Source organism: Aptenodytes forsteri, unplaced genomic scaffold (assembly GCF_000699145.1).
Source record: "Aptenodytes forsteri isolate BGI_AS27 unplaced genomic scaffold, ASM69914v1 Scaffold96, whole genome shotgun sequence".
Taxonomy (NCBI): domain Eukaryota; kingdom Metazoa; phylum Chordata; class Aves; order Sphenisciformes; family Spheniscidae; genus Aptenodytes; species Aptenodytes forsteri.
This window is the reverse complement of record NW_008795029.1, coordinates 7168678-7192023: the sequence shown is the minus strand read 5'-3', so window position 1 is coordinate 7192023 and position 23346 is coordinate 7168678. Positions and strand designations below refer to the sequence as shown.

Here is a 23346-nt window from a genome sequence, read left to right as displayed (position 1 = left end):
AAAAAGTATGTTCTGTAAACTCAACAGAATGAGAAAGCCAGTTATTGGCCTGTTGCAGGCAAATTTTTATTGTGTACTTGTGGCAAAGAAAGCTGGTAGGAGCAGGTCTGACACACCCAATGTAATCAAAGTGCCCTAGAGTCAAACTCCCGGTTTCAGGTGAACCTGTTTTCTTCCCAGTTGTTAATCACAGGTGACTAGTAAACTTGATTTTCAATGGCACTAGAGTCTTCTCCTTGGTCAATTTCTGTCTTCTGCTGTGGGTTTCACAACCCTAGTACCAGTTCAACCATGGTACTAGGTATATTTGTGAAATTCGTAAAAAATTGAAAGCTACATAAAGGAGCACTCTTGCCCTGTGAAGGCATTGAGCAGCTCTGCGAGGCACTAAAAGATAGCTGAATGTGCTTATTCGCTAGCGTTTCAGGGCAGACACAAGATCAATAAATCTTTTAAATATCAGCTTTGGGATGAAAATAAAAATTTAAGGTTATTTTTAGTTCTTGACTGCTCTCTTACTCTATAGCAATTATTTAAAATGCTTCAGTTCCAGGGTTTAAAACCGTAATGCTGTATTGTATTGAATACCCTTTAACTGTCCTTGCCAATACCATGGTGTTTCTCTTTTCTCTTCTTCAAAATATGAATTCTGTATCCATTTTCCTTCAGATGACCCCAGAAGTGTCTCTAATGCTGCCTTCCCGGTAATGTTCAGACCCCAGCCCCGACTACGTCCACTCGAAGCAAAGCACCGCCAGGAAGAGCTGATTCCAATGGCACGCTTGTGTAGACGAGAGGGCCCATCCAATCTGTCAGGTCGAAGAGGAAATGCAATCAGCCAGCGTCGTTTCACCAGAGCAGACAATCTAGCTCTAAGGCCAAAGTCTCGACTCACTGTGGGAGAAGTAGAGGGGTATGAGTCAGAAGAAGAGACAGAAACGATGGCACCAGCCAGGCCATTAGCCATATGAGGAGCAGAGAAAAGCAATGTTTGAATCTCTAGGGCCCTTTGTGCGCTGCTCCAGAAAAAATAACAAAGGTTTTATATGAACCAAACCACAATTTTCCTTTTGGGACCAGTGCGCTTTGTTCTTGTATCACTTTCAAGTGCTGTATCAAGGTACTTACTGGCTCAGAGAAGACTCAAATTCTTCTATGTTTATATCAAGCTTTCTTTCGAAAAAAACACTGCAGGAAAGAGGGGAACATGATCTTTGTAGAGGTTCGGACATGGATTTAAACGAGAATAGTTGGGCACATGCAATGCTATGGGTGGAAGCTGATATTGCCTTCCTCTGTTCTGTACTATGGCCTAAATCCAGAAGAAAGAAACACGAAAGACACATGAGTGCCCAGATTGGTAACTTCAACCAACTGTCTAGAGCTTTTTACCTCAGAGTAGTTGAGATATTCCAGGAAAGAGTTAAAAAAAGAAAGGCATTTTTAGGGCACCTAAATGTCACTGAAGATGCCTAAAGGCATCCCTAAGTCAAAAGGATTCATTAGTGGAGGCTTTCAGCACTTGGGAATCTCTTGGCATCTCAGGTTTCTGCTCTGCAAAAGTGCCTGAGGTCAGTTGCTGTGATGGTCCATAACTCCTGCTACTTCAACCAGTTTCAGCCTGTAGACACCTATCACCCACCTACAGTTGTTCTGGATGAATAAAGGAGGCATCCTGGTATGTACAAATCCAGAGAGGAACCTTCAGGCAGGAGTGCTGTCAGGATGCCTTTCATTTGCAAATGTGGGACGGCAAGAATGTACACAATATTCTTGTGGTTCAGCAAGTGGGAGGCTTCATCGTAGAGCATCTAACCTCCATTCCCCACTCCCACCTTGCCAGAGGGTGCCCAGATCAGTGGACCACTCTTCACACTGAAGCTGGACCAGCACTGCAGATAGGGAGCAAGAAACTGGGACAAAAGGTAAAGGGAGCCTAACTTTGCAGCCTGCTGGCTAGCATGAAAGAGGGTCCCTGTGTTTTGCTCCCAGCTTTTTGTAGGGTGTCTGCCTATATGTTGTATAGCATTTGCTAAAAAAAAAAAGCAGAAATAACCAGGGGGACATGCACTGGAGCCTGTGACCTCCCAGCTTTCCTACTGAGCTCCCTTCTAACTGGCTCTGTGCGCCCATGCTCCAGTCTCAACGGTGGGTCTCCCTAGTGGTAGGGGAAGTGAGAAGCTGTGGTCTTGAGTCATTTTGGATAGTCTAAAATCCCAGATACCTAGTTCCTCTGATGGAGCTCTTTTCTGCAAAATGGAAGCAGCATTGCCACTGTCATCTGTGTCTTGAAACTGTAGGTGAGCTGATTTTATCCAAAGGGATGATTTGAGTCCAAAACTCCATAAACCCACGCTTATAGCTGCGCTAAACTCAAATCTACAGCTGAGAAATGCAAGTTCAGTCATGCTTTCTTCAAATTTCCCTCTCTCTCCTCCACTCAGAGCTTGCTTAGCTGCCCAACTCAAGGTCTGCAAATGCTACTGTAAGAGTCAGAGAGGTAAGAATAAGAGAGAGCAGTGCCACCTTTATGTTTCTCTTTTTTATTTTACTGTTAAGTGCTTGTATGTCCTGGTCCAGAAAAAACTTCTAAGTATAAGTTATGACTTCACATTTCTTATAGTGGATTTCTGATTCAGGACAGGTAGCATCTAAACTAACAAATTTGAAAAACGCCACCAGAGGAAAAAAATAAAAGCCCTTTTCCCCCTTTTCTCATGTTAGCAGCTTTTATGTTTAGCAGGTCATAATGAATCATTGGCACTGAAATTGTACAAAGCTTTATGAAACTTAAGTTCTGTTTGCCATTGTGCCAGAGAAATTATACAACTTCCTTTTATGAAAGCAGTGGCACGTAATTAAAAGAGGGTAGGATTTGTCTTTGAATTTGTCGTAATTAAAAGAGGGTAGGATTTGTCTTTTGTACCAACACTGAATAAGCAATGAAATACAGTTCTGTACCTGAAAATCAACAAATAAACCCAGCTCCACCAAAAGAGGAAGTGCTCCATGTAATTTTTAAATAAAAGCCTTGTGCCAGATCTCAAACCTCTAGCAAGTTATACTGATGTATCATAAATCTCAATGAAAACTTTATATTGTACAAAATCAGGTCTTAAATTGTACCGTGAGCTACCCAGTTGCCATACGAAATTTAATTGAGGGCAAAATCAGCGCCCATGTGACGTGGTCCTTAGGCCACAGAGCTGACATAGGTGCGTGGAGTGGGGTGACAGAGGTGTGGGACCTCCTTCTGCATCGCAGAGTTGGGAGGGGGCAGGATCTCCAAAACTGGCTGGTGGGTGATGTGAACTGGAGGCAATCCTTGAGGACAGCGATGAAGGGAAAGTGGAAACCTGAGAGGAGGGTGAAGAAGGGATAGTGTCTCATGTTCAAAGGGAGGCACAGGAGAGAGATTAAACAGGAATTACTGTGAGCTGCAAATTCAGCGTTTCCTCTTTAAGAAGATTTAATCAACGTGTTGTCTGGGGGAACTGGACAGATACAAACTGTGTGGGATGAGGAAGGTTAATGGGATGTCTGGAGTGGCATGGAAAGGGACTAGACGTACAACATGAAAAAAAGGAGTCCATGCAATTTGGTCAGGGTATGTTTGAAAGGCATGCTTAAAATTGACTTCCAAATTCTTTATTAAATATTATAAAAGTCGTGGAGCATTTATATAATTACCCATCGTAAATAGGGAGCAAAGTGTTCAATTTCTAATGACTGTTTATATTAGAACTAGAGAAAAATAATTAAGTCTTTCTAAAATACAAATAAAACTAGTGCATAGCTGGAGTCAAATCTCCCTCTTTTGGTTCATTCCTAATCTTTCCTCTGACGAAATCAGTGAGCCAGATCTTCAGAGAGTGTAAAGCCATAGAGCATCTCAAAGTTAATAGAGCTCTACCATCTCTTGCAGTCTGGCCCCCAAACTTGTAAAGTCTATTTTTAGTTTTCTTTCCTAGCAATTAGAAAATAGGACTGGAAGAAAATTTCCTTCTGTGCCATTAGTTGCTGTTAATGGTTTTGCTGGCCATTAGCCAAGAAGCAATGCTGCAGATGCCTGTATAAAATATGCTCTAATATATAAAGTTGCACTGTTTATTTGTTTTCATGGGTATTTCATACTTGTGGACAAAAGACTTCTCTTTAAAGAAGCGCATTGCTTATGTTTTAAATAGCAATAACTACAGCAATGTTTCACTACAAGTAACTTACTCTGTGTCTATAGGCTCTCAAGCTTGGTCCATAAAGAAAACTGAAGTGGTTTAGGGCATGATTTTAAATCCACTGCTGGTGGATTTCAGTCCTCATGTGTGTGGGTATTCTTAAACTCCTTAACCTGGGCCACACCCAGGAAACTTGCACTGATAATTTGCAAAGGTAAGTTAATTCAAGATCTCCTTTTTTTTAGACTAGTACAGGGTTATTTACTGGAGAATTTAATTTAAATTGTACTCTGATTTAAGGTGAACTGGCACAGGAAACTCATGCCCAGAAGGTGAAGAATTATTATGCAAAATCCAGAGAGGAAATAGGAACTCGGGGAATTAAGACTATTTCCTTGGGGCAGGAGGATAGTGCAGGACAGGTGAGTTTCAGGAAGGAGTAATAATAAATAGCCTGTACCTTCGACAGTAGAGAAAATAGGAGATACACTTGAACAGAACTTGCTAACCAATGAGAAAAATGAGACAATAATAAGAACAGTCATAATGGGAAAATATTTTAATAGTAAAAGCAACAATGGGGATTGTTGCTTTTACTATACTACAGTCATAATGGGAAAATATTTTAATAGTTTTAATAATGCTTTTACTATACTAAAAAACACAATATGCAGAAAAAGGGAAGGAGTTATCGAGGTCAATAGTACGTTGTGAGCAACCAGCAATACTTTCATATGTATTGCACGGTGTGATTAACTGTTAGATCCTGTTGTTCTTGCTGCAGCTGTTACTCTTCAACTAATATCCCAGGCAAGTAGGAACGTGTAGTAAAAGGAGAATCTCTTCCTCAGAGAGCTTACCGCCAAGGACGCAGCAGCGAGGGGAGCGCCGGCAATCAGGACATGACAGCAGCTAGCGCAGGGAGCGCCCAAGCTGTGACCTCCAGAAATACCATTTGACAGAGTGCACTGAAAGAAGAAAGAAAATTGCCGTGGTCCCTCTTCCAGGGGGAACGGCGTCCACCGGGAATGTCTGCAACTGCGTAGTCAGGGCTGCCGCTGCCGTCTGTACGGCACCCGGGGGAACAACAGGCTGGCTATGTGATAACGCCAGCGAGCAGGACTGGGGAGGATGCTATGAAGGACCTAAAAGCAGTTTGTGTGTCACACTAGGGGAGGACATCAGCAAAGGAGCGCAGAAGCAGGGGGATAATTCGCCTGATAGCAAGGCTTGAAACTCAAGTGAGTGGAGCAGGCGTGTGTCTATCAAAGCCAGAGAGGAGAAGCTGTAATAGTTGGAAAAGAACGAACGCCCTGGCAGGAGCTCTAGATGGACTGATTTACTGCTGTGCGTGTGAGCCAAGAAAGTAGGCCAACTTAAAAGACAAAAGTTAGTTCACATGTGTTTAGAGCAATTACGGAACGTTACATGAGATTCAGAAAAGTAGGTCAGGTTTCAGGCTCCAGAGACTGGTAGAGAAGAAGTAACCGTGCCCATCTTCAGCATGAGAAGGATGGCTTAATCCATATTTACGAGCGAGGTAGTCAGAGAAGGAGGACCAGTGATACCTGCAGGGGAAATCATCAAATTGCTATGGATGAGAAACTTGACTTTTACGTAACAGAAGATGAAAATAATTGTGAAATGATTCTTATTTTCTTGCTGGTGTGTTGGTTTTGAGAACTGACACTTTCAAGGTTTTTCCTGCAGCCATTAGACCCTGAAAACTCATGTTTTATTGTCACGTATGAATGGAAACTACTATTTAAAAGCTTGTGGGAGACTCTGGAAAATACAACAAATATTTCCAAGCTTCCTTTCTTCATAGGTACTTTTTCTAGTTTTCTATCTACGTATATGGATAAAACACAAACATTAGGAGTGGAAAAACAGATTACCTTATCTTTATATTTTGTTTGCTTTTTAGGTAGGACAATTACGTTTATTGTTTTGCCAAACTAACTGTACTTAAGAACCTTAAAATTAGAGGTGTAAGATAACATGAGTAATATTCTGAACCAGTTAAGAGGACTGGAAATCTATTGAGCTAAATTGCCTAATTTATTTCCGTCTGAGAATCTGTCTCGATGTTAATCGCAAGTGAAACTCCTTTTTCTTTCCTGCTTTGGTTTCACAGGTGTGAAATTTCAAAAGTTAATATTGGTTCTTGTTTATTTCTAGTCCACCCTTCCTCCTGGAAAAAATTGAGTTTCTACTACCTTTCAATCATAAAAAATGAGACATGGACTGAAGAAAACAATGCCGAGCTCTGATTTTCAGAGTTTTCTTTCTTTGGCAAGATAGACTGAAGCCACACCAATAGTGAAGAGCTGGTCAGGAGTAGACACCCAAACTGAACATCATCCCTGACTTTTTTTCTACTGTCCTTGCGGGAGCAAGCTAGGAAAAAAGAAGTATCTGTCAAGAATAGCCACAGCGAGCTGGGGGCACTGGTATTAGTCATCTGCGACATCACTTTTACACATGCAAACACAGGTCAGATCATTAGACACTTGCTCAGTGCTTCCCCATCAGTAACTTATTCCGCCAAATACAAAATTATCATAAAAGAAGCTTGAAGTTAAACTGCTTTTTTTGCTGGCGTGTATGTCAGGTATTAATTTAGGCTCATTAGTTGGTACTGGGCCTAACACCATTTGCTCCTTGCTCTACTGTATTATCAGCAGTGATAAGGGGTGAAAATAATGAGCTATGCACAAATGCCAAAATAAAAGGGCTCTTATTGTTTTAAGATATCTTGGAATAAAACCTATAGCCCTCCAGCTAGCTTTATTCATGCCTTTCTTTAAGGGCAAATTTCCCATCACAGAAGCTTGCACTGGGTGAGAAAACAATATATAAATGAAAGCCACCTGCCCAAATATATTCAGCTTCAATATTACATGATGATGAATACTGATAATACTTGCAATGGTGCATAGTGTCTTCCAGGTGCTGTGTGCACACAAGGCACAGACAGTTCAGAGGCAGGGCATCCTGAGAATTATGCCAGTGTTAAAACCCCACGTGAAAGGTGGGGAAACTTGCACAAAGCAAATGAGCCGTGTGTACACGTAACACAGGAACAGTGCCAGGAACTGAACATGAGACCCTGGTCCCTTGACCCGACATCTACCTTTACTTCCCTTAGGCTTTCAGGTGACTGAAACCTACAGAAAGGAACAAAAGAACGGGCTGAAACTGTTTCTCCAGCTCTCACCACAAAAAAGGAACAATCTGCACAGAAACTTGTGCACTGCTTCAAGCCAGGCATCAGGACCTGCTGTTCACAAACACTCAGTGTCCTAAAAGACATCATAAAATTTTGCCATATTTAAGATATATGTATAAAATATATGTAATGTAAAAAAGATGTAATTCTTCACTCATTTTTCCCTAGTACATTCACTGTTGTTCCTTTCAAAAAACTACATATGTTCTGCATGTTTTGCATAGTTACAAAAACTTGGTAACATTTAAGGGGCTTGTAAGAAGTGAATATACTATGGCAAATACACTTTTTCCTTGGAACTTGCAACGAAAACTCTTGGAAGATGCTTATCCTCCGTTTTGGTCCGGTGGGGAAAGGAGGCTATAGGTGTCTGGCACAGGTGTTAGACCTAGAACAAATCTCTTCAGCTTCCTATGCCTCTGTTTTCTCACATGTACAATAGGGATAAAGACACTCAGGGCTAAGTCATACACAGGTGCCTCAAGCCATCTGAGTTGCCAGATTTGGCACAGGAGCCACAGGAGCCCTTTGCTCCCTGGATCAGCAGCCTGAGGCCAGGGAGGTCCCTTGGGTCATCTCTATGGCATCTGGACTGCACCCCTGGGGCTGGAGTCGGTGGGGATCTGCCCAAGGCAGCCAATGGCTCAAATCAGCTGAACACATGTGGATGGCTACCTTGCAGTGATCTGATGAGCAGTTTAGACTCCACTGACTCCAGCGGGAGCTCAGACACCTGCCCTACACGTAGACCCCTTCATGGTGAACATCTAAACGCAGCTTACTGGGTCTGAAGTGGAATTCCACTGTCCTCATCCTTTAAGCGATTTTGGCACCTATGAATGAAAAGCATCTTTTCAAAGCTAGGCATTATGACTGCTTTAGCTTTGTGATGAATCTTCTTTTCCTCCTCAGTAAACTAAGCTATTTCTGCATGTACACATAAAAAGGTAATATAAATATTCTTTAACAGTGCCTCGCTGTATACAACTCCTATATTCTGTTTATTTTTAAAGGACTCTTGTCCTACGTGCAAGCGTATTTGGCTCAATCTGCTGTAATGGGTTTAGCAATAGAAAATTGCAAGGCTCACATTACTGCTGGCTCAAATGGAACCTTTGGCTTGAATTCCTCTTGATGATAAATATTCCAATATCTTTCCCCATCGTTTTCATAAGTATGCAAACATAGATTCAAATGAAAGTGATGACTGCTGACAAATTTGTTAATTAAGTCTTAGCAATTTGAAGGTGCTCTTTCAGGAGCTTTTTTCTTACTTTTCCCTAATGCAAAAATGCCTGATACTGATTTACCAAGCACTGCAGCGCAGATATAACAGCTGGTGCCAAGACCAGATTTACAGGTCTTGTTTCTAGGTAATGAAAGATAGATGTAGCGACAAAGCTCAAAGCATCACTACAAACAAGTTTGCATGAATTAGGTTAGGTTCCAAAGCTCAAGAGAGCTCTCTCTATTATTATTGTTGTTGATGTTGTTGTTGTTGTTTATTGTTTTGGGTTTTTTTCCCCCAGCCTCCCACTATGTGTAAATTTTCCTGTACCAGTCTCTAATGGATAAGCTAAAACTCTGCTAGATGAGAGCATTAATTCTGCTTTATCTGCTGGAAAAGGCATGCTTTCACCAAAGAGGAAAAGAGCTGCAGTGACCTCTGTTGATGGAATTAAGCAATGTATTTATAGATCCAAAAAGGAAAGGTGACACATTCAAATCCTCTGCTAGGATTAAATAGGACCAAAAGTAAACTGTGCAAAGAGAGAGTGGCTTTCAGGTTGCATATGAAAACGACTATCAGTCAGAATCCTCATCAGGATAGTCGCCTTTTATAAGTGATTTTTAGACAATTTGTTCCTTTTTTAGTGTGGAATTAAAAACTATTGGCACGAAGATAGAGGACATAACACACTAGGGGAGATGTGGTTTTTTGAAGTGCTATACTGCGTTCCAGGAGTTTATATCACCAAAGGAAAACATCATGCCTGTATGTATTACGTGATCTGAATTTAGTGACTGGTTCCCTATGCCAGCCTGACACACGGTATTCTTGAAGTTTTGAGGCAAAGAAGCTTTCCAGTTGGCGGGCTGCCTGTGGCAGAGAGAAGTATCTAGGAACTGTCATGCCTTTATGACCAAGAATTTGGAACGTGTCTTTATGGGCTAGTTCTGATCCAGGAAAATAATTAAACACGTAAATACCCACAAGGATCTGGACCTTAATACTTAACTTCAAGGGAGTAGTCTCAGTAAAGCCAAGCATTTAAGGATTGATCCTGTATGATTAAAGTTACTGAAATCAGTAAGAAAACTTCCATTAAGAGCTAAGCAGCTTGTGGAAATCAGGGTATTATGTCCTTATTTTTTTCAGACTTGTGCCTTTGCTGAGGACTACTCAGTATTAAACAGAAGCATAAATAAGGGTCGGGGCTTCGTACTGTTAAAGTCATTTTATGTTTCCAAGCTGCCCAGTAAACAATTGGTACCCACACTTTTTGGCTTTTCTAAGAGGCACAGCAATGCAGATTGGTATCTTTTTCCTTCTATGTCTGGTGTTATGGCAGGTCTGACCATGATCACAAAGCTGGGAGTTTTCCCAGTTCAGGTATTTTAATTCGTTAATGTCTCCACCAGAGCCTGAGAAGTTTTATTTTTAGTATACTTTCCAGAAGCACTGCTGTCCCTCTGATCCTAAAACATCCTTCTCACAAGAGACAAATGGATATTGGTAATGACACTTTACTAGTATCCACTATGGTATCCTCGTTCAGGCTTTGTAGAGAATAATTTCTGCAAGTGCAAGGAGGGAAAAAAACCAAGTTCATTCTGTTTTTAATAAAAAGTATGAAAAGCTGTACATAAAGCAATATCTTATCTTGATATAGATAGAATCAAAAACCAAAATAATCGATCAGTGCACTATTACATCATTAACTGGATTTTAGAGGTGTACTTGCTCTGCCAGTCTAAGACCATCAAGATACACAAAATGCAAAGTATTAAAATCAATCCTAGTTTGCATATGTTATAGATGCCGTAAATGTTATTGCATCTTATACAAATTTCCCGATAAAGCCAAATATTATAGCTACCTATTTGAGAACTTCATGCTGTCAGGCATGAAGGAAGTATTGATGTATCTTCCATATATAATTAATGATCCTGGCGAAGATCTTCATTGACTTCTGGGAAATTATGTCTATTTTTTTTCAGTCTGCATGAGTCTGACAAAGTTTTGTGGAGAGTGGTCAGGATGGGAAGTACAGCTGGGTGGTAGGTTGGATCAAAGATTTCTTTGCCTCAGTATAATTAGCATCCTACAAAGACCTCTACATGTTAAAGGACTCCAGTTACCCACTCACTCTTCTAAAGATAACCCAAGAAAAGGCTCTATTCCTGGGAGAGTTTATACATTAAGTAAATTAATTCTGTTAGAATAGCACATAGAAACATCCTATATAAAGAATAATTATTGTCTGCCAAGCTTACCTTGTGATAGGACAATTAGGGTTTTTTTAGGTTGCTTGACATAATTCTAAAATGAACATTTGTAATATTGTATATAGCTACAACTTTTGCACTGAAGGCTGAAATCACCCATGCTCTGATATCTGTGCTAAAGCTGAGCCCTGGTTCCACACGTATTATTAGCTTTGCTACCTCAGGTATGGTTAAGGAAGCAGGTTGTGACTCCAAAGGAATCAAAATATCTTATTGCCATTTTTCTACTGTGCATTCTTATTACCCAGCATTCAGGCTTTATAATTTAGTCCTTTTCCAGTTTAATCTTACAGTGCATTTATGAACAAGTTCCTGAGTGGTTATTTATGTACCGGTCTTCAGAGGTCAGCTCTTTTGGCTTATCTTATAGAAGAGAAAGGAAAAAGTCAGCAGTCATCTTTTTTTACATCTGGAAAAGTATCTTTTTTCATACAATTATAACTGTTTGACAGGAATTTGCTCAAAGTTAAAGAATATCTTTGGATGGAGATTAAAAATGGAAAATTACATCTTCAGAGATGTACTTTTCTTTAAATTACTAGTATGTGAAAACTGTTTTGGAACTTTAATTGCTGCTACAGACTTACTACAAAATAAACTTTGCAATAAACCCTGGCTGATCCTTATCTATAACCAAAAATCTCCACACTGGCAAGAGTATAATATAGGGTGAAATCACATTTGGATTTGGAGTTCTTGCAACTGAGTTCAGCAAGGCAGGATTTCCTCTTTCAAACAGCCCCAAACTTCTCCTCCTCTGTGTATGTGGAGGTTATCTGGATCCTGCAATAATTACTGTTTGGGTCAATTGCTTGATTTTTTACAGTGGGGAGACTTACATACTTTCTGGTTTTGGCCTCACACTGAAGCATTTGGGCATGATTTCTCAGGGTAAACTGGACAGTCCAAACCAAGAGTTTGAGTGACCTCCTGAGTTAGAAGCCAACTTCTCTGCTCAGTGCCAACTCTGAACCCTAACAATTACGCCTGTTTCCAAAAACTGCATCCGAACCTGCCATTCTTTTAACCGTTGTGATTTTGGCAATTTGCATCTCTCTGCTCATCCTGTTTTAGCACGCTGCAGGTGGGACAAACCTGAGGCTCAACCCCAGGAGAGAAGGCTTCGTCAAAAGCTCCCAGAGTACCAACCACTGCAAAGCTGATAGGTAAAATCCCTTCTCATCACAGAATCACTGAATGGTTGAGAAGGGACCTCTGGAGGTCATCTAGTCCAACCCCTCATCCATGGCTCCTTTCCCCTCTTGTGAGTAGTCGCTTGGAGAAGACCTGGACAATGCACACAGCTGCAAGTCTCTTAGCAATGGCCAAAACTCATATTCCATCCCAGCACTGTAAGAAAAAAATCATGAAAAGTGGTACATGCAGTGAACAATGAGGGAGGAGGCACCTTACTCAGCTCGGCCTGTGATTTTAATAGCAGCAGCAGGACAAATGAGGGATTGGAATCCACATCTGGCTTCAGACGTGTGTGCCAGCCTGTCAAATCTGGGCTCCTTTCATGCTCAGCTGTAAGAGTCAGCATCTACAGGCAGTGATTGATGGGCCTGTACTGGGAAGCAACAAGCAGGCCCTTCTGAAGTGCCTGCTGCTTTCCGGGAGCCCTAAGTAGAGCCCAGGGTGACAAGCTGGGACATAGATGCCATTGCTAAAGGACAGATGAGCCACACTGAAAATAAAATTATGACTACCTTTTACTGAGGAGTTGAAGGGGTTTTAATAGATTTTGATCTTTCTATGAGCAGCATCTGTACACGTTTTATGTGATGCTAGGGCTGAGCTTGTGAGCAGTTGTTAAAAGCATACTGATGCTTTTTACTGTAGTTCTGTACCCAGATACTTGCATTAGCTCTAAAAAAGCAATTTCCAGAACGAGAACAGCTGTATCAACATCTGTATCATGAGCCCCGTGCCCATGTTCATCTAAGAAGCCCAGCTATTTTGCCCTAAGAACATATCTGCCCACATGTGTATTGCCCTGAGCTAGCCTGAGAATCCCTCTGCCAGGGCTGTACTACATGTAGGATCAAAAATTTGTTAGTCCCCCGCTGCTGGACTTCATGCAGCTTCAAGTTTTAAGGCATTTGACTTCTACAATAGAAAACACAGGTCAGACTGATTTCTCTTTCCTCTCTGAGGTTTTTCAGATAACTAGCTGCTCTGGTTTATTTCAAACACTGTGGGATGGTTTTTGCTACCATTACAGGACTGGCATCAACATGCTGGTCTAGCTGAGATGAGAACCAAACTGCTTATGTGACAAACTTACTTCACCACAAGACAAGCAGAGGTTGATTGCACAGGACAGCTATGCAGCCTCTGCTCCTCTCCTCAGTACTGGCATTGTTATTTTCCTGGCATTTTCCAAGGTACCTGCAAATGGAGAAGGGGATTTATTTACCATTGTGTATCAAGAGATGATAAGCCCTTTTGCCAATTCTGTTAGAAATTTCGCTATTTCTGTTTTTTGGCAGTACATTCCTTCCTTGGGAGGTACAGATGGAGTGTCACGCAGGAGAAGTTCAAAAAAATACTGGTAGTTAATGACTATGAACATAATTGGTCCACCTTTTTTTCCATGATGTAACGTTCCAAGAAAGACTGTTGCACAAGAAAGCGATCAGAGGCAGGTTAAAATACAAGGAAATGGATATAATCTTCTCAAGAAAGTAATGCTATCCTGACATGGCTTCTGTGAGTAGATTTGTTTGTTGTAGGCATCGGATGGCACTTTACCATTCCTCCGCAGTTTCCTGCTATACTTATTAAAATGGTTTTCTTGAGGTTTTTTTGTTTGTTGGTTGGTTTTTTTCCCTGTGCAGCCTTTTCTCTGATTAAAAGGTATGCTCACATTTTGATCCTCATATGTAATTGTGGGATCAAATCCTACTGCTTTTTTTTATAACTTGTAAATGCTTGGGATTAAGTTGGGAACTCTAACATTTAAGTATCTATGCCTAGCTGAAATGATTTAAAAATACAGGAGCAGGTTCCAGTTGCAATATCTGCATTCATGAAGAAAGGGAGAAATAATTTAAAATGTAGGACTGTTGATCAGAGCTAATTACATGGAGGATATATAAAATAAATAAAATTATACACATATATGTGTGTGTTTGTGTGTAGATGTATAGATATAGATATTAAATATCTATATCTCTATATAAAAGGAAAAGAGGCTGGCTGTTAGACCATGAAGAAGCAGAAAATTTGTTCTCTACTGAACTATTAGTATACCAGTATAATCAAACCCAGAATATAAGTAGATACAGAGGGTGTGGGAGTCAAAGTGATACTGATGATCACCAAAGGATTGTGACCACTGAAAAGTGGTCTAAGTGGTGTAAGTTACGTATGTCTTGCATTTAAAAATTTTATCAAACGCTGTTAAAGTTAACTGAAGTCATTTCACTGAGACAAAGAAAATTTGCCGTCTTCCTTATGATGCCAATGTGTCCAGTTTGTTTCTATAGCAGCCAGCAACCATTAGTTTGTTAACAAAAGTTTCCACTCATCTGGAAGCTTTCCAATGAATAGTCCACATTTTCCATTCCTGAAAGCTCCTGTATCCATCTTCCCAACTTAAAATGCCATTAAAATTCTTTGAAAAGTTTTATAATATTAGTAATTAGTCCTATTATTTTTCATTTTTTATTTGGAAAACTCTGGTAATGAAAATACTGTACATTTTTCTTTACACTCTTTTGGCAGGTTAAATGAGGCATGGGGTTCAACCATATCATCTCTGAGATCAAGAGAAAGATCTTTCTATAAAACAAAGGATTTTCATGCTTGGCTGCTGCTCGCTCTAACCACTGCAACATTGAATATTTTAGGCTGAGACTGTGTTAACCCCACGTACTGATGCTATTCCACCTAGCGCGGAAGGAAGTGCTAAAGATGGGGCTGCAGGTTCGGGAGGGTTTTGTGTGCAGCTGAATGTCGTACCCTCTATCTCCAGAGCGGAGAGGCAGAGTTTAACAGCCGTAGTCCTTTCGACTCTATGTTTATGGTGCCTACAGGGAACTTCAAACCAAAAGCTTTCTTTTAACTCTCACAGCCTCACTGACTATATTCTCCCAAACACACTTTATCCTTATGCAGCAATGGGGAGGGTGGACTTTCCCATGATATTTCTTCTTGAATGAATGAATGATTTTCATTAATTTCTTACCCGATTGTTCTGTGCTAACTTTCCCAAGGACAGGATTATCTGAAGAGGTGAGGAAGGTTTATTTTTACACATGACTTTGGAACAACAATGAACCGGACTAATTTTTATTGAAAACAAGCCATATATAACATTCTGTGTAAAATTTAAAGCCAAACTTCCAGCAAGTCAAGTGGAAAATCTATGTTCGCACCAGCTGTCTACTGGTCATAAAGCCAAGCAGCTGAGATCAACAGTTAAAGATTCTGCAAGGGTTTATTAACCTTCTGCAATGAAAATATGGTGACATAAGAGATGCAAGCAATAGCTAATTAACTTCAGTGAGTAGGCTGGATAAAGAGAAATAAGAAATAAGGAAAAGTGGGGAGAGATAAGCAAAACATAAACTCAAGCCACTGAAAAGAAGTAAGAGTTCATCAACTCCTGCAATGTGTATTTCTGAACCCTAACAGAAAGTTATACGTCATGTATAGAAAATATCACCTACTCTAAGGTTTCTTCTTTTTCTAGATAACATACGCTCACTATTTAACCCCTGCATACAGAGTATTAGTATCAGGCAGTTAATTCTTTGGCTGACCACTGCAGCAATTCACAAACTACCTTTTAGTGCAACTCAAACTGCAAAACGCCTTCTTTGTATTTGGGCTGCTTCTGCTTCAGCTGTCAGGAACACTTCCCTGGCTTCAGTGGGGTACGTATAGCATCACCCAAGACAGAGAGTGAGCTTTGAGGATTGTGGAGAATCTAAGGTAGTTTTTTATGCCATTGCTAAAAGACGGTTCCTCTTGGCTCAGTGATGACCAGTGCTGGTCAGCTCTGACTGAGCAAGCACAGGGTGCGTGTATTTGTATTTTGCAGGTGGGTTCTTGGTGTAAAAGGGAGAGACAAGAGGGTGTCAGAAACAAAGGGGCAGGTGAGAAAGGGGCCACGGAGTGAACAGCTCCCTATACTACCCACATACGCATAGCAATTCCAGCTACTGGTTATAAACTGACCTGCACCACTGACTACAGGATGGTGTTCTGTAAGGCAGCCCAGTAGACATTTCTAGACTCCTCCTGAAGATCTGAGTCCTCTTAGAAAAGCCCTTATCAAGGGCCTAAATCTAACCTGCTATGCCTCTACAAACCAGCTCGTGTTGGTGAAGGGCGAAGCAGACTTTAGGCTGTGCTTATGACCTGAGTGCAAGCACAGAGAAGAAAGCTCCTGGGCTACAGGAACTGGTCGTGGTAGGAGAGTCTGAGAATAAGGTGGCAGTTGATTTCATTGAAGACAGAGCACAGCCTGGACACATTTTTTGCTTGCTTCAGAACTGCTTGAAAAACATTGTAACATTTATTTTTAAATGAAATTTTCTTCAGGGAAAAAAAAAAACAACCCCTCAGCATTTTTGAAAGCAACGTTTGTTCAACACGCTCGTGCCATTAGCCTACTGACAAAGAGCGAGTAGGAAATGTAGCTTAGCAGAAGGCCTCCCAGGACTCTAGGACTGGGTCAGCCTTTACCTTTGCGAACAGAGGTTACGGCTCTATGCTTTAAAGGCTGCCAGAGTTGTAAATATAGGCTATAAAGGAATCACTTCAGTCACCAACTCCAACACTTGAACTCATGGGAAATCATTTAAAAATATGCTTATAAACCTATCAAACTCTGCTTTCAAAGGAAAATTCTTGTTGTCGGTTATGATGCCATTGTAAGGCTGAAACTGGAGGCATTCTTTTAGTCATTAACTTTTTGCCCCAAAAGTTAAACATTTAAATTAGTATTTCTGTATTCATGGCAGGGACAGGTGCTAGGCTTGAGAACAGTGGCTACTTTTGACAGCCAGCGTGGGGACACAGCCTCAGAAATCATTCAACGACTTAAGTGTCCTGGTGCAGAATGAGCTAAAGAGGGAATTTACGGTTTAAACATTAAACATGTTGCTTAGCTATTAAACAATTAGATTGTTCTAATCCTTAAGAGATGGAGACCAGTCTGTTATCTCCGGTTCTGGGTTTCCAGCAAATGTGCCCAACAATGTCATTTTCCAGTGATACCCAGATCACCTGGAAGACAAGTAATGAAAGAAAGGAAAAACAGCACAACCCCCCCTCCGGGCAGCTCCTCTCGATTTTGCTTGTCCTATGAACAGAAGAAGTGCACTTTACTTTCAAGTAATGGCAAAAATTAACTTCATGGGTTATTAGCTTTCCCGGGTTATAAGTGTCCCTCTGGAGCTAGAAATGTCACTTAGCCCTCCTGCAGCAGCTGACGGCAGGTCCCTTTTTTGCTCTTCGGGATGATATTTAATGCTGATGCCCTGCAGCACTGCAAAAACCTCTCCGTTATTTGGTACGAGGCACAAAATACTCTCCCAGAGCTTCCTGGCTGAACCTGCTAGAGATGCTTACTCACGGTGAGCAGAAGTGCCTGCGTACACCCCACCCAGCTGGCGAAGGTCTTAGGAGAAGTCCTCGGGAGAGTGTTCACACGGGTGCAATTACTCTGATACCCAGATTAGCTCTGGCTCTGGGGAGGTGGTTGCCCATAATCTGCAGAAGCAGCAGCATGTTGCTCCCTCGGGGCTTCACGCTGGAATAACTGTGACCGGTGCTGCGGTGCGGCAGCCTCTGCGTGCAGCCTCAGGGGACCCCAAAAAATCAGAGTTTATCACTCTGAATTCAGTGCTGGCCATTTCCGCTCTGCATCACAAACTCACGTTCAGCTTCGCTGCTGCTCCGTTCATGAGGCTGCTTTTGAAGATTAAAAAAAATAGCTATGCTCCTTCCTTTGTGCTGTAGTCGTGTAGGCTGCTACTCCTGCCACTCCTCCATTTCTGGAAAATTAGGTGGGTGCCGGTACCTGTGCCCTTTCTCAACCCTTTCCAGTTTAAAACCCGAGTTGTGCAGACACAACAGTTAACATCCTAAGGGCCTTAAAACGGCTTACCAAAGTTCAGACCTGCACAAGTAAATTGCTGCCATTAAAGCACCTGTATTAGGAAGGTATAATGCCTCTGGTAGACCTCGTTTATGGGGACGGTTGCTAAGCAGTCCTGGAAAAGGCTGTGGAAAAACACATCCTCAATGGACTATTGATTTTATATAAAAATCACTCGATAGCTGAGATATTCTTTCACTAATTAATGGATTTAGAGACAGAGTTACATGGTCAAGGCCCTGATGACATAGTCCTCATAAAAAGAGTCTAACCCCTAATGGAAGAGAGATTTTGAGAAATGTTTGTTAACATAATGCAGGCAGGTGAGCGACCAGCTCCCCTCCCAAAGTAAACAACTCTCAGTCAAGCATGTTTGTATTTTATAATCCTTAAATCTCCACTGAAGCTATTTCTAAATAAGTAAAAGAGATCTATGTCACCTCTTCGGTGTCTGTTCTCCCTTAACTCTTTGAACATCCTGGTGACATGTACCACAGGCACAGGTTTTCCCTGAGTTACTGTGATTCCCATGCAGCTGCAGATGTCAAGAAGAACCACCTTTTTACCTGAGGTAACCTCAAAACTTCCTTCTTTGTTCTAATGGAAATACTATAATTTTTAACAAATTTATTTTAGTAACACGCTGATGTATTTCAGGAAGATGGTCTGTGTTTAAGTCTCCTGTACTATACTTTTGGGGAAAATTGGAGAAAATCTTTCTGTCCATTTTAGAGAAGTGGCTAGGAAGAACAGTGAAATTTATACTTTCCTTCTGAACCAGGAACACCGATTTTACAATACCGCTATCTGGACTGTGCCACGGAAATTTAAGAAGTATGCAACCTAAAAGCTCCTCTGCACAGAGTTAATTTCCATCAAAATAAAATATCAGCAGCAGAATATAACATTTTTTTTTTATCTGCTGAAAATGTCTGTCAAACTAAAACAGCAAGGAAAATTACGGACACATATTTATTAATATATTTATGATTTTTCCACCAACCATTTTGATTTTTTGATCATATTTACTAGAGAACACCTATAACATTGCTTGTAGGAGATCCAGTTATTGAAATAGTCACAGTAACGTTTTCCAGAAATGCTTCCTTGATATCAAAGAGAGGTCAGAAAATTAAGTGTGAAAATATGACCTCATGATTTTTAGGGAATCCCTAAAAATGGAGCTAAATTTATGATACATAAATTTATGAAAACATTTGTTCAAATCAGCATATTTTTTTCATTGTGAAAGCAGAGTTTTAATAATAGCAATAAAGATAGATCTTTTCCTACTCTATGGATAAAGCTGGATTAATATTAATGGATGATGTACAATCCTGTAACTCAAAGCCGTGCCTACAACAAAAAAGTCCCAATGCCTACTACAGCAAAAGTAAAACTAAACTGTCATAACACCTGTATGAATGACCTGAACTCTTGCAAACCTGCGTGGTGTGACTACCAACGCCTCCTTCCCAAACAGCATGCTGTGGGTAGCCTGAGCAGTTCCTTGTTCTGGTAGTAATTTCCCATAGTAATCAATAAATGGATTAAAAGGTAAACAAACTGCATTATGTGAGTTGCCATCTTGATCTATAAAAAAAGCATGCACTTTGTCATGGGAAATGCTGTTAGCACTGTATCTGGTAAAACAGACAATGCCTGTGAGCAGAGTTAAAGAGATGAAAGTACACCCGGGTGCAGATGGCACGGCGCAGCGCGGGCAGTGAGGCATTGGTGGGGGCATTGCGGGAAGGTCCTCTATGGATCAGTTGCAATCAGGCAAGTGCGGCGTACCTGCTTTCTGTTTGTGCTATCATTGAAATGGTGCGGAGTGACCCGACAGAAAATTGTTCTGAAGTGGGAGCAGATGCATTGAGCTGTCAGGGGCAGAGCCATGACGAGACACCGTGGCGCCAGGGACACACCTTCACGTCTCCTCTATCGCTCTCCCTGGCTGAGGGGACCCTCCTCCCTTCCCTCCCTGGGCAGCTTTGAGACTCGGCAATATTTTTCTCCATATGGCGATGTCCCCGGCCATGCCCTCAGGAGGAGCTGCTTATTGTCCAGATACCAGCAGGGCTGGGCGCAGTGCGAGCGGTGGCGGAGGGGAGTGAAGCTGTTGCTGCTGTCTCATACAACCTGGGTGAAGCAGAGATAATAGGAATATCGTACCCCGCTCTGCTGTCTCGGGCAAATCTCTGCCTGGATTTAAAGACCTTCCACCAGTGGTGAAACCCTTCAGCATCTGTGGGACCAGCTGCACAGGGCTGGCGGCAATGAAAAGCAGCACGTGCTGCAAATACTGAGAAACTCTACAAGACCTTCAGCACCTTATACTGTACTGAGCTTCACTGCATCTATTTCAACAAGCTCCAAAGTCAAATATGGTCCACTTCCCTGCTATATCATGCTATGACCATAAAGGCAATTCCCATCCAAATGTTGGATGCTCTCATCTATACAATCCATCCATAAAATAGATTATTTTGGTGTAACAATAGACAGTATCAACTCTAGTAATTACTCTCCACTCCAGTTTTCTTTGCTCTCCCAGTTTTTTGGGGTCTGTGTCAATGTATTATTTCCCTTTTTATTACTGGCATGTAATTCACCAGCCTCAGGGATTAATGACGCCTTTCCCTCATTTTATTTTTCTTCCCATTTACCAACTTCTCGTTTTTATAATGTTAAAAAAAATAATAACTAGCCTAGTACCCAGACGCACAGCACTGTCAGAGCTAGAAGGATTCCTGTTGTGTGTGCCCTTTCGTCTTTGGAGAGCAGGAAAGTGAGAGGACAAATAATGGCAAGTACGTGGATGGTGCTCCGGGGAAGGGTCCATATTCCTGTGCCTGGGAGAAATTTTGTGACTGTAAAGACATGACCCGGGTGCCAAAGCATCGCTCTGTCTCTGCCAGTCCGCAGCAGCTGGGCTCTGTCATCCCCCACTGCCTGTAATGAAAAGGGCAGCAACGAAGGACATTTCCCATGAGAAGAGAAGAAGAGACCTTCCTCCACTTTGTACGCCTCAGCACGTTCCCAGCCAAGGTCTTCCTTCCCCTCTTGTGGCAAACTGAAAATCCTCAGCCAGTCGTTCAAGATTTCCAAACGCTGGTCTGGCGGCTGGCGAGCCTGCGGGGCTATCGGACGGTGGTCCAGTTCCCTGCTCTACAGCATATTTCTGTTGCCACTATTGAACGGGGATATGCATCCCAGCATAGAGGGGGATTATGAGGTGATATTAGAGAAGAGGGTCGATGGGACAGTGTATATATATACTATATATCTATATATAGCATAACTATACTTCCAATAGCCTTGGCCAGCTTGCTCTTGCCAATGCTTTTTCATTTACATTATTGAAGATAATTCTCAGTCCAGTGCAATATCCTGAAGGCATAGGTCAGATAGCTAGAGCGGATCGGTAACATTGCTCTTAGGAGAGCAGGTATTGACACTTTTATAATCGTATTTTTCAGAAAGGCTTTCTTCATCTGCAGGAAAGGTCATAAAGCGAGACATGCAAGTACAATTACAGATCTTATGATTTTAGACTGAATCAAATTTATGATTTACAGTCTGATCTGCATGTGAGAGACAATGCTGTCTCTTTCACCTACAGATTAGACTTCTCTTCTTATGGATGGTCTTCCGACAGGGACCAGGAGATTCAGGAATGAAAGATCGTTTTCTATTTTTTTTGCATATAAAGGAAATGTCCTCAGAATTGGCAATATTTATCTGTTTCTCTTATTTCAGAGAATCTAATATAACAAACAGAAGGCCCTATGAAGATATCACATGCAGCTAGAGGGTTAGATGGTATATACACTGGTTAGGTATTCAAGCGTGTTCTCCTGGCTGACTTCTAGACAAAATAAAGAAAAACCTTTTATTAGTGTCATAGTTTAAAATTTGTCATTAAAACGATAGGCTCAGTGCCCTGTTTTCAGGTTGTGGGGGTAAATGACAGCTACAGCTACTCAGCTAATTGATTCCAACCTTTAACTCCCTACAGAAATGGCAGCCATGGGTTACTTTTTGCAATTTGGAGAAAAAAGAAGAGCTCTTACTACCTGCTTTAGTTTTATCTGAAGTCAAGAAAGACATGCTTTGTTATAAAGGCACACAGAACGGTGTGCTATAACGATTTTATGAGTTTGAGCTTTGGAATACTGTCTTACTCACAAGTGAAGTGAGTAAGGTGCTCATGGTGAAGCCATGAGCAAATCGTGGCTGAGATTCCTTTCTTTCAGAAATACAGAAAGCCGGTGCTCAGCATTATCTGACGGAATACTGGCTGTGCTGAAAAATGCCTTCAGGAACAGGATTTTGCCTAACATGTTCAATATTGGCAACACACATTCACACACACACGTAAATGTATTATTAGTTATATATTTATATACACATATATGAGAATAGATGTATGAACACTCATATGTTTATACAGTGTGTTCTTTTAACTCTCTGAATTAACAGAATGTAAATCTCTTAACTAACAGGAACAGGATTGTACCTATCTTGTGTTTGATAGGGGGCAACATACAGATAATATATATTCATATACTAGAAATTATTTTCTATATCAAATATATTATATAATTATATACCCTATATTATACAATATATATTACATACATTATATAGCATGTATATCCATATGTATGAACCTACATACATATATGAACATATACATATACAGAGTGTGTTCTTTTAACTCTCCAAATTAACAGAATTTAACCCTTAATTAGTGGGAACAGAATGTTGTCTTCCATATAGTTGGTAGAAGCACCTTTCCTGTATTTGGGAATGGCAATATATATATTTACATATACATACACATACATATGTACATACATATATAAAAATACTTTATTAAAATACATACACATATTCACATCCATATGTATATATACACACGTTTGGACATATGTACACGAAGATACATACGTACATATACAGTCTCTATATACATATACCTAAATTCCTTTTAGATTTACTTTTATCTAAAAGTAATTTAGGTATATGTATACAGAAACTACATATGCATGTGTGTATATGTATATATAGGTGTGTACAGATCCATACAGAGTGTAACTCTCTAGTTTATATAAGTATATATAGGTACGTGTACTTATGTGACTGCATACAGACCTCTTTTAGAGTAATGTGAATACTCTCCGGCTGTGCCTACACCTTTGCGGGCCCGCTCGTTTCAGGCTGCACCGGGGGTAGGAGTTGGTGCTTGGGTGCCCGCACACCCTTTCACGCCCGAGCACCGCACGCCGGTGGCAGGCTGGCCCGCACCC

General features: G+C 41.0%; 2 protein-coding genes across 2 annotated transcripts in view; both read left to right on the top strand.

Annotated features, from left to right (window-relative positions):
- The window catches only part of SLC9A4 (solute carrier family 9 member A4), a 37098-nt gene extending 36228 nt beyond the window's left edge, over positions 1–870 (top strand). The window contains 2 exon segments of the mRNA XM_019471215.1: positions 670–793; positions 795–870. Coding sequence (XP_019326760.1) covers positions 670–793; positions 795–870 — 200 coding nt within the window.
- A 360-nt stretch (positions 871–1230) lies between these two features.
- The window catches only part of SLC9A2 (solute carrier family 9 member A2), a 56660-nt gene continuing 34544 nt past the window's right edge, over positions 1231–23346 (top strand). The window contains exon 1 of the mRNA XM_009276162.1: positions 1231–1360. Coding sequence (XP_009274437.1) covers positions 1231–1360 — 130 coding nt within the window. The remainder of the gene's footprint in view (positions 1361–23346) is intronic.